Source organism: Heterodontus francisci, chromosome 23 (assembly GCF_036365525.1).
Source record: "Heterodontus francisci isolate sHetFra1 chromosome 23, sHetFra1.hap1, whole genome shotgun sequence".
Lineage (NCBI taxonomy): Eukaryota > Metazoa > Chordata > Chondrichthyes > Heterodontiformes > Heterodontidae > Heterodontus > Heterodontus francisci.
The window spans coordinates 61,925,803-61,942,843 of record NC_090393.1 but is presented as its reverse complement, the minus strand read 5'-3'; the positions used below and the strand labels follow the sequence as shown (position 1 = coordinate 61,942,843).

General features: G+C 41.9%; 1 protein-coding gene across 4 annotated transcripts in view; it reads right to left on the bottom strand.

The window, feature by feature from the left end:
* The window catches only part of cabin1 (calcineurin binding protein 1), a 678,888-nt gene that overhangs the window by 547,143 nt on the left and 114,704 nt on the right, over nucleotides 1–17,041 (bottom strand). For all 4 annotated transcript variants that reach the window (XM_068055415.1, XM_068055418.1, XM_068055416.1 and 1 more), the window contains 2 exons: nucleotides 15,885–16,146; nucleotides 2,263–2,433 (listed from right to left, as the gene is read on the bottom strand). In XM_068055415.1, coding sequence (XP_067911516.1) covers nucleotides 2,263–2,433; nucleotides 15,885–16,146 — 433 coding nt within the window. The remainder of the gene's footprint in view (nucleotides 1–2,262; nucleotides 2,434–15,884; nucleotides 16,147–17,041) is intronic.

The following is a 17,041-nucleotide window of genomic DNA, read 5'->3' as shown; positions in this document are numbered from 1 at the left end:
AAAACAGAGGACTAGACCCAAGTGGGCCAGGACCATAGATATGACATGGATGGAGAGGAGCTGAGGCTTCAGGAGAACAGACAGCTTTATAAAAACAAAAACAAATTACTTTGTACATATGGTGACTCCTGAAAGTTGTAACTAAGGACATATGCAAGTCTGACATGTTTTCTTGTGGGGGTGGGAGACAAAAGAGTTTTTAGACCCAGGTTTATGGGCAAGTTTACAATGATACATTTTATTCTAGGTTATACAGAGGAATGGCGCGTATCCATTGTCTCTCGAGATAAGGAGGCCCAAAAGAAAGGTAGGAGACTAACATGGCAGCTGTATTTAAGAATTCTTATGCTGCATTTTGAGTGAAAAGTCTTCTGTAATGATTAGAGAACTAATCAGAAAGGAGAAAGATAGATTTAGCCAATGAGAAACCGAGACACAGACAGACTAGACTGCCATAACAGACAAAAAAATGTCATTTTAAAGATAAATACACAAGTTGAAAGAGAAGTTAAAATCTGGGAAAGTCGGAATAAGAAAAATATTCAGTGAAAAGAGCTGTGGAATAGATTACCAGGGAAGCTATTAAGGTCAGTGGCATAAATGGGGTTGAACAAACAACTGAAAGCATTTCTGGAGAGCCATGGGATTGAGGTATATAATGGCCAAGCAGGTAGGAAGGGTTGATCTATCAAAGAGGGATGGACTTGTTAAGTAAAATGTCTTCTACCTCTTTCTAAAAATGGTTATGTGTTTATTTTTAAAAAAGCAAATTACACAAAGGGCAGGAATTGCCCATTCCCTTCCCCTTTTCCAACTTCCTTCCTTTAGGTTTCTATCCCATTTTCTGAATCAATGGTTGGATAGATATGCAGCTCAGACTATTGTCGTCCTCTGTGTAACCAACCAAGAGGTTTATGAGTATTGACTCACTTGAACTTTCTAAACTTTTGGTGAGGAAATGACCTAGCCTTCAACCCACTAGCCCTGACAGCTCACAGGGCCGTCACTTTATGGGGCAAATATCTCATTAACTCAAAGAAATATCAGTGAGAGGACTCAAAGCAGAAAGTAAGTGCGAGAGTCACATTCACTTTGTACAAGCAGCTCTTGGCAGCAGCATAAAGAGAGACTTTGAAACTAGTCATCTGCTGCCCCTTATTTCGTCGTGATAGTGATACTAGACAGAATAAATATCAACCTCTATCCTGTGATAAAAGTTAATTTCGTCCTGTTTTGTAGATGCTGTAAATCCTGCAGTTGTGTAGTGGCTTGACTTCAAACAGCTCATTGTTATTTCTGACCAAAGGCAGATATTTCCTGCCGGGTAGATTTCCACAAGAACGTTTCAATAAAGTGAAGGGTTAAAGAAATCACCTCATTACCATTGCAACATTAGTTAGTACAATGGCTGCAGCCTAATTTAAGCCCTTGTACACAAGTCCAATATATGGACCTTTATTTCAAAAATGATCAAAATTACCAAAACTTTTAATTATGACATACAGAACAGGAATTCAAATACACACACTAACATGTACAACATATTTCCATTGAACAAAGCTACTGTAAAAACCTTTTCATTTTTTGCCAAGAACCAAGAAAACAAGTTAGGTCATTAGCTAGTTAATCCACTGTATTCTTGGCCTTTTAATATTCGCCTCCTCCGAGGTGACTGCCTAAAGGGAACCTTTTCCAATTTAGACTTAGAACACTTATGTGCAGAAATAGAAGGAATACTCCATGGAGACAGATATCTGAAGAAATTAGTTTACAAGGTAGAGTCCATTTGATGGCTACTCTTGATATGGTGGTGTACAAGTTTCTACAGCAATGATAACAGAGTGTAAAGAGAATGTAAGCATTACCTTAGAGCTTGGCATTTACCAGACATAGTGTTTCATCAGGATACTCAAGGAAATCCTATGAAGCATTATGTTGTTTTGCAGATAAATTTTAAGAAAAGTTAGTCTGTCCTCAAAACACAAGATTGTTTAGATTCAATTGGTATACAAGACCAGCCTCCTAAATGAAAGACCAGGGCATCAAGAGCAAGCTCTCCCATTTTTAATACACAAGGGCTTTGTAGAAAATGCCTAATGAGAACACAGTAACAGGGTCAATCACTATTGGAAGTCATGCCACTATTCATGACTTTACTGAATTCACTTCAGTGTTCTTTGGTTATAGTAAGACAACGCTCCATTGATATCAGGTATACTAACATTACACAAGAAATGACAGGAGACCAAGATCCACACTGACCTGCTTGTAATGTTCCAAGTATTCCTTAGGTGGCTGTTTCTGCTTTTCTGCTATTTTGCCCAACATATAGTGAATGAGCCACTCCTCCTCATCGCCATCTCCTTCACAATGTGTCGCTGATAGAAAACATTGCTTGGCTGTCTCAAGCATGCTGTCCCTACGCTCTTCCATCTGTGACACACAACAATGAAAGTGAATGTCATAAATCTAACATTTTAAATCATCTCAGTGACCACTGGTCCTAAATAGCAAGATCCCAACCCCAGGCAGGATATTAAGTATATTTTGACACTGAATGAGAAGACACAAGACGCATTCATTCACCTTCATGAACCTAGTTGCACATCACTGCTGGTAGGAGCCTCAGCAGCACATTACCTGTCAGTCCCCTCAGTCACATATGAATGGGACATGAGAAGGGATGCACCAGATACCAGAAGAATAAATATTGAAAAGAAAGCTTTTTATACTGATTTGAAATTATAGTCAAAGACATAACCCTGTGATTCATGTCAAAATTAACTTAGGAAAGGTCTTGCATTCCATGGTTTCTACTCTCCAAGTTCCATAATCATACTATGTCATTATTATGGGAATGTCACTTCAGGGAAAGTCAATGCTGTGACAGTACTTACTGTAGCATCTGACCACAACTTTCAGAGATGACACAAAGTGCTTCCCATGTAAAGAGTTACTCTGGAAATGCAGTGACTGGTGTTGAACTATTGGTACGACTGAGACGGAAGGAGTGCACTGTCTTTTCTAGTTCCATTTCTCCACAGGTCACAACCTGTTTACCCGGTTACTGATACAGTCAATCATATACTCTATTTTTTATCCCAGTATAAAATACACCAACCAGGTTTCTTTAATAAACAACAAAATTATCAGTTTATTATGAACCAAGGCTTAACCAATAACGAAGCAAAGCATTAACACACAAATTAAAATATGAACGCTCCCTTTTTAAATTCCTCAATTACACACACACATACTGGAAAAAAATACAGAAATTCTCTCTGCAGAGGTCTGTTACAAAAAGACAAAAAAAAGACTACTTTGGCCAAATACTTGCTAATTCTTGATGGAAAAAAAATGGAAGGATGTCAGTTGTCCCTTTTTTTGGTCTGGCATCCGGATATATGGAGACTGGTCACAGGGATTGTTTCAGAAGCAGTTCTTTCTGGAGATGGTGAAAATTATTCTAGTAGGCTTTCTAGGAGAAATGTGGCATCCGGGTTTTCCACCAGCACATAGTTGAACCGCAGGACTTTTTTTCCAGCTTCTCAGGAGCTCTCCCACACTGGATCTTTGCAGGATTTATTCAAAGAGGTAAAGAGGTGAGCTGGGTGGTTTCTTTTATCTTGGCAGGGAAAACATCAAATGTCTTCAAGCAGTTCACAACGAAACTGAAAACAATGTCAAACCCCAAACACAGAGTCGACCTCCTGACCTCCACAAACCTTGACATGTGGCTTCTCTGTAACCATTTTTCCCCAGGTCACCAGGGTTCTGTTATTTACTGAGCCCAAAGCACATACTTTCCAGCACAAGTTGCTTTCAAACAAGTGTCCTTTCAGTGAACTTGGTTAAAAAAAAATCCAAGGAATCTTTTCAGTTTGAACACAAGTCCTTAAAAAAATAAAATATTTTAAAAAAATTAAAGCACTTTCATAACACTATCCATTAGACTGTTAAGGGTAGAATCAGCATCTCTCCTTCTGCTGGATCCAGATACAGAAATCACAGGAGCTCGGTATCAGCTGTCTTATTCCGAGTACTGTAATTGTGAAAGAAAAAACCTCCCTGCCTCACCCAAAGAAGAGTGCTTGCAACATTCCCTCTAAGACAGCCAGAGCAAAGCAATCAAATATCAAAGATAATAAAGAATTGCTACCCATTAAATATTATAAATACTGGACGGTTGTTCAAGCAACAAAAGTAATCCACCCAAACTCAATCCTTCAAAACCACATTGCCAAACACTAATGACTGGATTATAGTCTTGTAATTCACGAACAGCTATGAGGTATCCTTTATTTAAACAGTAAGGGACGACTGCACAGCACTTTCCAACAGACAACCAGAGTTGTAGCCATGATTCATGATCCTCTCCCCAAAATTGAAGCAGATAAAATTTGAACAAAAAGCAGACAAAAACACAAAATTTTGCAAGCAACGGCATGTCAGTCAGCATTTGCAAGGGGGAACAGAAAGGTTTATGTTTTGGCTGTGAATCCATAGAACTGAAAAAGAGGACAGATATATGAATATGATCAGAAAATGGATTTTTTAAAGATAGATATATTTATTACATGAGTGGAAGGATGTAGCATAACATCTCAGTCAATAATAACAGAAGCACTGATACGAAAAAACAAAGGATGTGTAATTAACCACAGAAATAGAAAGTCTGGGGAAATGCAAGAAGATGGAAGATGGAAAATACAGAACATCTGGGCATCAGGTATGAAATTAAAACAGATTTGCAAATTAGACTATAACTGAAGCCTACAGTTAACGTTCAGACCAGACGGTTACAGGACACCCAGAAGTATAGATACAGTTCCAATGGAATTCAATGCTAACATCTGGAACAGTGTATGAAGCCAAGGACAAGAGCAAATGGCGAGGCGGGGGACATTAGGGGAGAGTAGAGAACAGAATTAAAGTGACAAGCTACAGGTAGCTTCAGATCACACTTGCAGACAGAATGCAGCTGTCCAGCAAAATAGTCACTAATTTGCATTTGGTTTCCTCGACAGAGGAGGCTACACCATGAGCAGCAAATATCGCGTACCAAATTAGACGACATACACATAAACTGCAGTCTCATGTAGCAGGAGTGTTTGGGGTTCTGAACAACTGTGTAGTGGGGGGTAAGTGGGCAGGTACTGCATCTCCTACATTAAAAAAATATATAAGGCCTATCACAACCTCAGGACATTCCAAAGTGCTTCACAGGCAACTATTGTCAATTTTGTAGTGTAGGGAAACATGGTAGCTATTTTCTGCGTAGTAAGATCCCACACACAGCAAGAGATAATTGACCAGCTAATTATTTTCTTTAAGAATTATGTTGTTCGAAGGAGAAATATTGGACAGGATACTGGGAGGTGATTTCTGCTGTTCTCTAAATAGCGCCATAGGAAGTTTCATAATCACCTAGAAGGCAGACAGGGCCTCAGTTTAACATCTTATCTGAAAGTTGGCATCCGTCGATTATACAGGATTTCTCTCTGAGCACTGTGTTATAGTGAGATTTACAAGCCCCAGTTTTCTAAGAACCTCAAAAGCTGCGCCAGGAGCAGGAGGTCCAAGCAAGCCCACAGTATGTGGTCCAATTGTGCTGCGTCAGCTCATTTGAATAATTAGCATAACACCCAGCACTACTTCTGCAGTGTATGAGCTGCTATCCTGAGGGAGCTGGGGACATGAAAAATTGGGCCAGCAGTTCAAGTGTAAAGTTGTGCACTTAAAAATGTAAATTGCTGCATATGGTGGCAAACATTGTTTCAGCCTTTATAAAGATTCAAAATTAATTTTAAAGATTTGGCAGGTTGAGACAGGTGAAAAAGAAATGTTAGGCAAAAATTAAACAATAAACACAATTCTGAGTCTGTGAGCAAGAGGTTGAGCAGTGCAGCACTTGTCCCCTAAGTGATGCCTCCTTTCCATAGGGAAATTAATGAAGGCCCATCACCTGCTCGTTACGTATGTGGGAAGTGACTGACTGCTCCTGCATGCATCACAGGTGGTGGCTTGAAAGACCCAGTAGAACAGTTTAATGAATGCCCATGGGAAGAAGCTGCCCCTGTGGTACAAGGTGCCTGTAGAATGGCCTCAGAGTTGGCATAGTTTCTCTTTCTCTACCCTAACTGTTCCCCTTAATATCTTGAAAACTTTGATCAAATCATTCCTTAGCCTTCTAAATTATTGGAAGTACCACATTAGTCTATGTAATCTCTCCTTAAAATTTAACTCACCTAGTCCAGACATCATTCTGGCAAACCTATGATGTACTTCCTTCAAGGCCAATATATCCTCCCTAAGATGTGGTGCCCAGAACACACACAATACTCCAGGTGAGGTCTAACCAGGGCTTTGTGTAGATGAAGCATGACTTCTATCCTAGTATTCTAGCCCCTAAGATATACAGGCCAGCATCCCATTAGCCTTGATGATTATTTTCTGTACCTGCTCATGACATTTCAATGATCTATGTACCGGGACCCTCAAATTTCTTCACATCTCCACTGTTCCTAACTTTTCACCATTTAGAAATTACCCTGTTCCATCCTTTTTAGGTCCAAAGTGGATGGCCTCACCTTTGCCTACTTTCAAATCCATTTACAACAGTTTTGCTCATTCACCTAATCAATTAGTATCACTACAAAATAGGGCGGCACAGTGGTTAGCACTGCAGCGACCCGGGTTCAATTCTGGGTACTGCCTGTGTGGAGTTTGCAAGTTCTCCCTGTGTCTGCGTGGGTTTTCTCCAGGTGCTCCGGTTTCCTCCCACAAGCCAAAAGACTTGCAGGTTGGTAGGTAAATTGGCCATTATAAATTGTCACTAGTATAGGTAGGTGGTAGGGAAATATAGGGACAGGTGGGGATGTTTGGTAGGAATATGGGATTAGTGTAGGATTAGTATAAATGGGTGGTTGATGGTCGGCACAGACTCGGTGGGCCGAAGGGCCTGTTTCAGTGCTGTATCTCTAATCTAATCTAATCTACACTGCTTACAATACCGCCTATCTTTGTGTCATCGGCAAACTTGGATATATGGCTGTTACGCTCACGTGAAGCGCAGCGAGTGAAAATACAAAATCTCCAACTGAAGAGTTATAAAAATGGACTTTTAAAAAAAGTGGACAATGTGTTTCAAAATGGCCACCGAAGGTCAAAAGATCTAGCCTTTTATATTGAAATTGTCTTACTTTCTGGCAAGGACAGAAGGATACAATCTAAGCTAGAAGGTGTCAATTACACCCATCCTGAAACATTTTTGAATTGAATGGGTTCTTCTGAAACAAAGAAGGCATGAACTAGCCACATACTGAGCCACTGCCGATCACCACAGGGAGGAAGATCTATGTTTCCCAACAGAGGCAAGATGTGAGGCCATTTTGAAAAAGAATCAGGACAAAACATCATGAAAGTCTGTCCAGCTGGGAGAAAATCAGCAAGCCAAAAAGATGCCCTACTGTGAGCTCTACACTTCAACTTGTACAGCAGAAAACTGAAAGTGATCCCGTCTCCAGACTGAAATTTTAACCAAAAGAGAAATCTATAAAACAATCCAGCCTGCAACTTTAAAGAAGAAACTGACCTCCGAGAAGGTTTAACAGGTTACCGTGCACCCCAAAATCTACCTCACTTGAAACCACTTACCCCCTTTTCCTCTCTATCTGTCTCTTCCTGTGTGTGCGCATGTGCGCAAGTAAGTGAGAGAGTGGGTGTGGTTGCGACAATTTCAGGATAAGGCATATTTCTCAATAAATAATCATCTGATTTAAATGTACAAGAAAACCTGTTGCTGTCTGTTTATTTGACAAATAAAACACAAAGGGGTTAAAACCCGTATAACAAAAACATTTACTGTGGTGGTTTTCTATACCATCATCTTGGCCATTAATAAATATGATGAACAGTTGAGGCACTAACACAGATTCTTGCAGGACACCACTAGTCACTTTTTCCCAATTAGAGTACCTGTACATTATCCCTATTCTCTGTCTCCTGCTGCTCAGATTAGTTGCAAACTTTCAATTCCATGAGCTTCAACTTTAGCTAACAGTCTCTAATGAAAGACTTTATCAAATGCTTTCTGGAAGTCCATATAAATAACATCCACAGACATTCCCAGTCCACTAGTTTAGTCACCTCTTCAGAAAATTCAACCAGGTTCATAAATCAAAAAACACCTACTTCCATCTCCATAATGTTGATTGCCTCCACCCTCACCTCAGCCCACTTGCCATGGAAACCCTTATCCATGCATTTATCACCTCCAGACCTGTCTATTCCAATGCTCTTCAGCAAGCCCCCACCCCACCCTCTATAAACTTTAGCTCATCCAAAACTTGGCTGCCAGTGTCCTTTTTTTAAAAAATTCATTTGTGGGAGGCGAGCATCGCTGGCAAGACCAGCAGTTGTTGCCCATCCCTAATTGCCCTTGTGAAGGTTGTGGTGAGCTGCCTGCTTGAACTGCTGCAGTCCACGTCATAGAGTTATACAGCACAGAAACAGGCCTTTCGGTCTATCGTGTCTGTACCGGCCATCAAGCACCTAACTATTCGAATCCCATTTTCCAGCACTTGGCCCATAGCCTTGTATGCTATGGCGTTTCAAGTGCTCATCTAAATACTTATTAAATGTTGTGAGGGTTCCTACCTCTACCACCTCTTCAGGCAGTGCATTCCAGATTCCAACCACCCTCCGGGTTAAAACATTTTTCCTCAAATCCCCTCTAAACCTCCTGCCCCTTACCTTAAATCTATGCTCTCTGGTTATTGACCCCTCCACTAAGAGAAAAAGTTTCTTCCTATCTAACTTATCAATGCCCCTCATAATTTTGTATACCTCAATCAGGTCCCCCCCCCCCCCCCCCCGCCCCTCAGCCTTCTCTGCTCTAAGAAAAACAACCCTAGCCTTTTCAGTCTCTCTTCATAGCTGAAATGCTCCAGCCCAGGCAACATCCTGGTGAATCTCCTCTACTCTCTCCAGTGCAATCACATCCTTCCTATAGTGTGGCGACTAGAACTGTACACAGTACTCCAGCTGTGCCCTAACTAACATTTTATACAGCTCCATCATAACCTCCCTGCTCTTATTTTCTATGCCTCGGCTAATAAAGGCAAGTAACCCATATGCCTTCCGAACCACCTTATCTACTTGTGATGATGCCTTCAGTGATCTATGGACAAGTACACCAAGGTCCCTCTGGCCCTCTGTACTTCCTAGGGTCCTACCATCCATTGTAGTCCCTTGCCTTGTTAGTCCTCCAAAAATACATTACCTCACACTTCTCAGGATTAAATTCTATTTGCCACTGCTCTGCCCATCTATATCATCCTGTAACCTAAGGCTTTCCTCCTCACTATTTACGACACCACTAATTTTCGTGTCATCTGCGAACTTACTGATCATACCCCTCCTATATTCAAGTCTAAATCATTAATGTACACCACCAACATCAAGGTTCCTAGCACCGATCCCTAGGGTACATCACTGGTCACAGGCTTCCACTTGCAAAAACAACCCTCGACGATTATCCTCTGCCTCCTGCCACTAAGTGAACTTAGGATTCAATTTGCCACATTGCCCTGGATCCATGGGCCCTTAACTTCTTAACCAATCTCCCATGCGGGACCTTATCAGAAGCCTTACTGAAGTCCATTTAGACTACATCAACTGCTTTACCCTCATCAACACATCTCGTCACCTCCTCCAAAAATTCTATCAAGTTAGAAACAATCTCCCCCTGACAAAGCCATGCTGACTATCCCTGATTAATCCCTGCCTCTCCAAGTGGAGATTAATCCTATCCCTCAGAATTTTTCCAATAGTTTCCCAACCACTGATGTTAGACTCACTGGCCTGTAATTACCTGGTTTATCCCTGCTACCCTTCTTGAATAATGGTACCACATTCTCTGCCCTCCAATCCTCTGGTACCTCTCCAGTGACCAAAGATGATTTGAAAATTTGTGTCAGAGCCCTTGCTAGCTCCTCCCTTGCCTCACATAGCAGCCTGGGATACATCTCATCCGAGCCTGGGGATTTATCCACTTTTAAGCCTGATAAAACAACTAATACTTCCTCCCTTTCAATGTTAATATGTTCAGGTATATCACACTCCACCTCCCTGATCTCTACACCTACATCGTCTTTCTCCATAGTGAACACAGATGAAAAGTAATCATTTAAAATCTCACCTATGTCCTCTGGCTCCACACACATTGCCATTTTGGTCCCTAATGGGCCCTACTCTTTCCCTGGTTATCCTCTTGTCCTTAATATACTTGTAAAACACCTTGGGATTTTCCTTTACCTTGTCTGCCAGTGCTTTTTCACGTTCTCTCTTCACTCTCCTAATTACTTTTTTTTTTTAAGTACCCCCTCCCCCACCCCCCTACACTTTCCATACTCCTCTAGGGCCTCCACAGTTTTCAGCGCTCTGAATCTGCCATAAAGCTCCTTTTTTTTCCTTATCCAATCCTCTTTATCCCTTGACATCCAGGGTTCCCTGGACTCATTGGTCCTACTCTTTACCTTAACCGCTACATGTTGGCTCTGAACTCTCACTATTTCCTTTTTGAATGACTCCCACTGGCCTGATGTAGACTTTCCTACAAGTAGCTGCTCCCAGTCCACTTTGGCCAGATCCTGTTTTATCGTATTGAAAGCGGCCTTCCCCCAATTCAGTACCTTTATTTCCGATCTCTCTTTGTCCTTTTCCATAACTACCTTAAATCTTAGACTTATGGTCACTATCCCTGAAATGCTCCCCCACTGACACTTCTACCACTTGTCCAGCTTCATTTAGGATTAGGTCCAGTACCTCCCCTTCTTTTGTAGGACTTTCCACGTACTGACTCAAAAAGCTCTCCTGTATGCATTTTAAGAATTCCGCCCCCTTTAAGCCTTTTGCACGAAGACTATCCCAGTTGATATTGGGGAAGTTGAAATCCCCTACTATTATGACCCTATTATTTTTACACCTCTCTATGATTTGCCTACATATCTGCTCCTCTATCTCTCCCTGACTGTTTGGAGGCCTGTAGTACACTCCAAGCCAAGTGATTGCCCCCTTTTTGTTAAGTTCTACCCATATGGCCTTATTTGAGGAACCTTCTAAGATATCATCCCCCTTTACTGCAGTAATTGACTCCTTGATCAACAGTGCAGTGCCACCTCCTCTTTTATCCCCTCCCCTGTCGCGCCTGAAGATTCTATATCCTGGAATATTGAGCTGCCAGTCCTGCCCCTCCCTCAATCACGTCTCTCCAATAGCAATCATGTCGTATTCCCATGTGCTAATCAATGCCCTCAATTCATCTGCCTTACTTGTAAGACTCCTTGCATTAAAATAGATGCAATCCAACCTTACATTTTTCACTTGTGCCTTAACAGGTCTATATTTTCTCTGCCTTCCAGACTGACTTAATATTTCTCTTCTACATTTGACTGTGCATCACCCCCTACTGTACCTCTACTCTGTATCCCATCCCCCTGCCAAACTAGTTTAACCCCCCCGCCCCCCCGGACAACACCACTTGCAAACCTCCCAGCAAGGATGTTGGTCCCATTCCGGTTCAACCCGGCCAACTTGTAGAGGTCCCACCTTTGCCAGAAACAGACCCAGTGATCCAGGAAACTAAAGCCCTCCCTCCTGCACCATCTCCTCAGCTACGCATTCGTCTGCTCTATCCTCCTATTCCTATACGCGCTAGCACGAGGCACTGGGAGCAATCCAGAGATTACAACCTTGGAGGTCCTGCTTTTTAATCTGCTACCTAGCTCCCTAAATTCTTGTTGCAGGACCTCATCCCTCTTTCTACCTATGTCGTTGGTACCAACGTGTACCACGACCTCTGACTGTTCACCCTCCCCCTTCAGAACGTCCTCCAGCTGCTCCGTGACATCCTTCACCCTAGCACCAGGGAGGCAACATACCATCCTGGAGTCACATTTGCAGCCCCAGAAACGCCTATCTGTACGCCTTATGATAGAATCCCCTATCACTATAGCTCTCCCACTCCTTTTCCTCCCCTCCCGTGCAGCTGAGCCACCCGTGGTGCCACAGACTTGGCTCTTGCTGCATTCCCCTGAGAAGCTATCTCCCCCAACAGTATCCAAAGTTGAAAATCTGTTAGATAGGGTGATGGATCCAGGGGACTCCTGCACGACCTGCCTAGTTCTTCTACTCTGCCTGGTGGTCACCCATTCCCTTTCTGCCTGAGCAGTCTTTACCTGCAGTGTGATCACCTCCCTGTACGTGCTATCCACAATGACCTCAGCCTCGCGGATGCTCCACAGTGTCTCCAGCCACCACTCCAGATCCGAAATGCGGATTTCGAGTAGCTGCAGCTGGAGACACTTCCTGCACGTGTTCGCCCTGGACACTGGAAGTGTCCCTAACTTACCACATTGCACAGGAGGAGCACTCCACGCTACCGAGCTGCCCTGCCATGACTTACCCTTAATTTATCCCCTTAAGTTACCCAAAAATTAGATTATTTACACTAGGGACCTTGATTGCCTAAAAAAAAAACTACCTACTATACTGAAAAAAAAAAGTAGACCTTTCCCTTTATTTTTTGTTATTTACCCAGCTATTTAGAGTTATCCCCTAACAGCAGTTACTCACCAACCAATCACCTTGCAGCTTTCCTGTGATGTCACTGCTCACTTTGTTTTCAAACTCCGGCGCGTCTTGACTCCTCTCCGCTCCCGGAAGGTAAGTGACTGGGCCACGATCCTCGGGCTCAATTAATGCTCTTCTCTCGGTGTTCTCCCCACAGGTCCGCTCCTGTCCACTCTGCTCCCGAAAGGTGGTCTAGGTATACCCACAGTGCTGTAAGGGAGGGAGGGAGTTCCAGGGTTTTGATCCAGCAACAGTGAAGGAATGACAATATGGTTACAAGTCAGGATAGTGTGTGACTTGTAGAGGAACGTGCAGGTGGTGGTGGCCTCGTGTCTGTTGCCCTTGTTCTTCTAGGTGGTAGAGTTCACGGGTTGGGAAGGTGCTGTTGAAGGAGCCTTGGCGAATTGCTGCAGTGCATCTTGTAGATGGTACACATTGCAGCCATGGTGCGCCAGTGGTGGAGAGAGTGAATGTTTATGATGATGGATGGGGTGCCGATCAAGTGGGCTGCTCTGTCCTGGATGGTGCCAAGCTTCTTGTGTTGTTGCAGCAGTAACTTACTGCAGAATTCCCAGCCTCTGACCTGCTCTTGTAACCACAGTATTTTTATAATTGGTCTCAAACAAAATCCCACTCACCCACCTGCCATAATTGACCTACAACAGTCGTAATAACTCAACTTTAAAATTCTCATCTTTTTATTAAAGTTCCTCCGTGGCCTCACTGCTCCTTATCTCTGGTACCTTCTCGCGCTACAACCCTCCAAAAACTCTGTTTCTCAGGGAGAGAACTGCTGGAAGTAGGAATAATGGAATAGCAAACCATGGTAGCACAGAGAAAACAGTCTCTTTGGAAAATGAAAAGGGGGGAGAAAGGGAAGGTGTGCTTGGTCGTGGGATAATGTTGATGGCAAAGGAAATGGCAGAAGAAAATAGTCTGGTCCAGTGCCTAGGAAACAGCATATTTAATACCACTCCAACTTTTCTCCAAATATTCAACCAACTCTCTCTTTAATTTGTCCATCGTAACATTCAATTACATTCTGAACATCCCAATGCAGCTGTGTTTACTACTGCACTTGACAGTTTCTTCCAAACATTTAAGGGATTTTTATGTAAAGAATATTGTGGGAAAGTTTGTAGAGGAGTCACTATGGCTAAAAGTGCAGAAAAGGAGGCAATATGTCTGATTGAGAAACACTGGCCAAGACTGAAGAGCAGATCATAATCGGTGCACCTGTCAGGTCACTCTTACTTATTGTACATTCAGCTTGTTTTCAATGTTGCTATTTTTCATATTTAATGGAAATGATCAAGCAGAGAATTGAAGAGTAACGTTCATAACTTCAGTGTTGAAGCCATCCACAACATGCAAAGCATTATAGTTCAAAGCTGAAAATAAATCGATCTTCAATTCTTCTTGTTAGTTTATCAACCATTAAAACACCTGCTGGAAACTGCAACAGAAGTGTTCTGCTCATATTTTACTCCTAACAAGTGAAGATTGCACTGTAAAAAGTAGGTGGCAGCACATTTTACCAAGTACCAAACTATCCTGATCTAACCAGCAATGTCTGGAGATAGTGCAGCTTAACAATTAAGTTTCCACATTAGAATGTCCCATGGCTTTGCTAGAGAATAAAAACGGAAGGGTCCAGTATTAAGGGTTAAAGCATCATGCAACTTTTCCGACATTTCTCCAGTGAAACAACCCATATCTCTTCCCTCCTCATTTTACATTATATTTGAGTTGTGCTACTGAGCCCTGAGATCTCCCTCTGATCATGAAATGAATGACTAAGTCTGGACCATGGCTCATTCTGACAGACATGCAAATTTGGGATACAGATATACCCTGCAATGGTGTACTGCTAGGATCCACCTCGAATAATTAGGCCCAGGGCCACATGCAGCAGCAAATGTGTGTCCAGCATTTTGGCTGAGGACTGGTGTTAAGACCTAGCAGATATGTGGGGTATTATATGCATGGAACTACCATGTTGTTCCAACTTAAATTGACTCATTGCAAGAGCCAGTCACACAGCTTTTGCATTGCATCTCATATACAAATTATATCTGTGCGTCCACCTAACCAAATATTTACTCCAAAGAAAAAGTTTTGATCACAGCTGGCCAAAAGATCACACTCCATAGCCTACAATAGAGCAATGCAGATCTTACATTGTCTTAATAGAAAGTCTAAATTGTTACATCTCAGTTTCATGCTTCAACTGCTAATCAAAAGCAATCTGGAAGCATAGACTGACTGCAGAATCCGCCCTTTGCCATCTAACTTCTACTCCAGTGGCATCATTAATGGGGTTGGACAACCTGGAGAGTTGTATGTTCGACTTCTTGGGGAGTTAAGGGTTAATAATCAAACATCCTTCCTTGTATTTTGGAACAACAGGCTTTCCAAGACAAATAGGTGGCTTTGAAGTGTCAGGAGAAGGAAGCATGGCTTGTCTTCTTTCTTAGCGTCTCCAGGTTATAGATCAGAAGTGCTTGTGTATGAAATATGCAGCAGTAATGACACCAGCCACACATGGTTGAAGTATAACTTTAGTGGCTAAGGTAATAAGCATTGGTAGAGGGATCTATTAACTACAGTATAGGAAAAATCCTGCTAATAAAGCCTACTCTTCAAAGGATTCAGGACCAGTTAAGTCAGGAAGACTTGTTTGTGAGAAGTAGTTTTGAAGTAAACAACTGCAACTGTTTACGTGAATAGACTGGTTTCAAAGGATTTAAGAACAGATACATCATGAGGTCTTATCTGTGACATGCACCTTTGATGTAGACAAAATATGGTGTATAAAGGAATATGGTTTCAACAGTTCTTCAGAGGGCTCGAAAAATTGAACTATGAAATGCCACTCTTTGTGCACAGTTAGGCCAATCACCTACACTATAGTTCAATAAAGTAGGTACTGTAAACTCCACCATCAAGTGTCCTATGCTTACTCAAAGGAAGGAGGTTGACTAACAGTTGAATGTTAACAGGGCCTACGGCAGCAGTCCCCCTTCATGTCACTCAAATATATAAATATCTGCTGATCTGTAGCTTTAAGTTAAGTATACAACACAGGAACAAAGCTGGACAAACAACAGTAATGACTTAGATAACAAATATTATAAAGGAAGCTATGAGGCAATTTACATACAAAACTCCTATTTCCAATTTCTCCATGGAGTTGTTACGCTTCTCTTACTGACATTGTGACACTAGTACAAATAGATTTAGATTCCTACCTGTTGTACGACTTCTGATGGCAATTCCATTTTCCACTGTTTTAGCTGACGGGAGGCAAATGAGTGCAGTGCATAGGACATGGAGCCATATTCAATCCACAGTGACAGATTGGAACTGTCTATCTCCAGTGCTCGCTTAAAACAGTTCAGAACAGCAACAGAGTGCTTCCAGATAGGCCCATCACTCTTCAACTCATTTGAATTCAGCTTGTCCTGGATACGACTGGCTCGGGCCAGAGCCATGCCTGCCCATGAATCAAACCTACCCAATAGGAAAAAAGTATAAAGTATCAGAAAGTTTAGTCTAGAAAAGAAAAGATAGCACACTTGAGTGTTCCACTACAGATCCAAGTTCAATGTCTAAATTTAAGACTTAGAACAGCAATTTTGCCAACTCCATAAAGTTATTGTTTTATCGTTGTGAAACTGTTCTCTAAACATCAAATGCGCATCTCATCTGCACTAAGTCCTACAATCAACATCACTATGTACTAAATTGCCAGGGTTTTTTTTAAAAATGCGAACATTTTTGAGTCAATGTTTATGTTCAAGGTGAAGGATGCCAGTGCAGGAGAATGAACTATTTTCAATTTTGCACCCAGCAACAGTAGCAAGCACTCTGGGTTAACTATAGTCAGAACAACGGAAAAGCCCTTCTAACTCTAAAACATGCCACACCAATGTAAATTGCTCCACTCCCCAGACAATTACTAAAAAGCTCATCACCCAATTTAGCATATACTGCCATAACTTATTTTAGGGCTTCCTGCAGTCCTCAGTGTTGAACAAAATTGAGTAACCTTTCCTCTTATCCAACAGAGATAAAGTAACTCCTGAAGGATAGATTACCTTTGTTAAATGGACATCCTTATTCTTTGAATATTGTGCATCTTCCACATGCTAGAGTTAGCCTGCAAGGTTCTACACCATGCTATCGACATTAATTGGTTTGACTTAAAGTTCATACAAGTAACAAAAGACCTTCAAAATCCCTAAAACCCACAATTTGTGGGGCTCAAGGAAGATGAATGGGCAGATTACTCTGTGTGGATGATGCATATCAATCGAAGAATAAAGACAACTCTGCAAGAATTCCTCAGCATACTCTGCACACCAAAGGACTATACCAAAACCTAGAGAATGAACCCGGAGTCTTG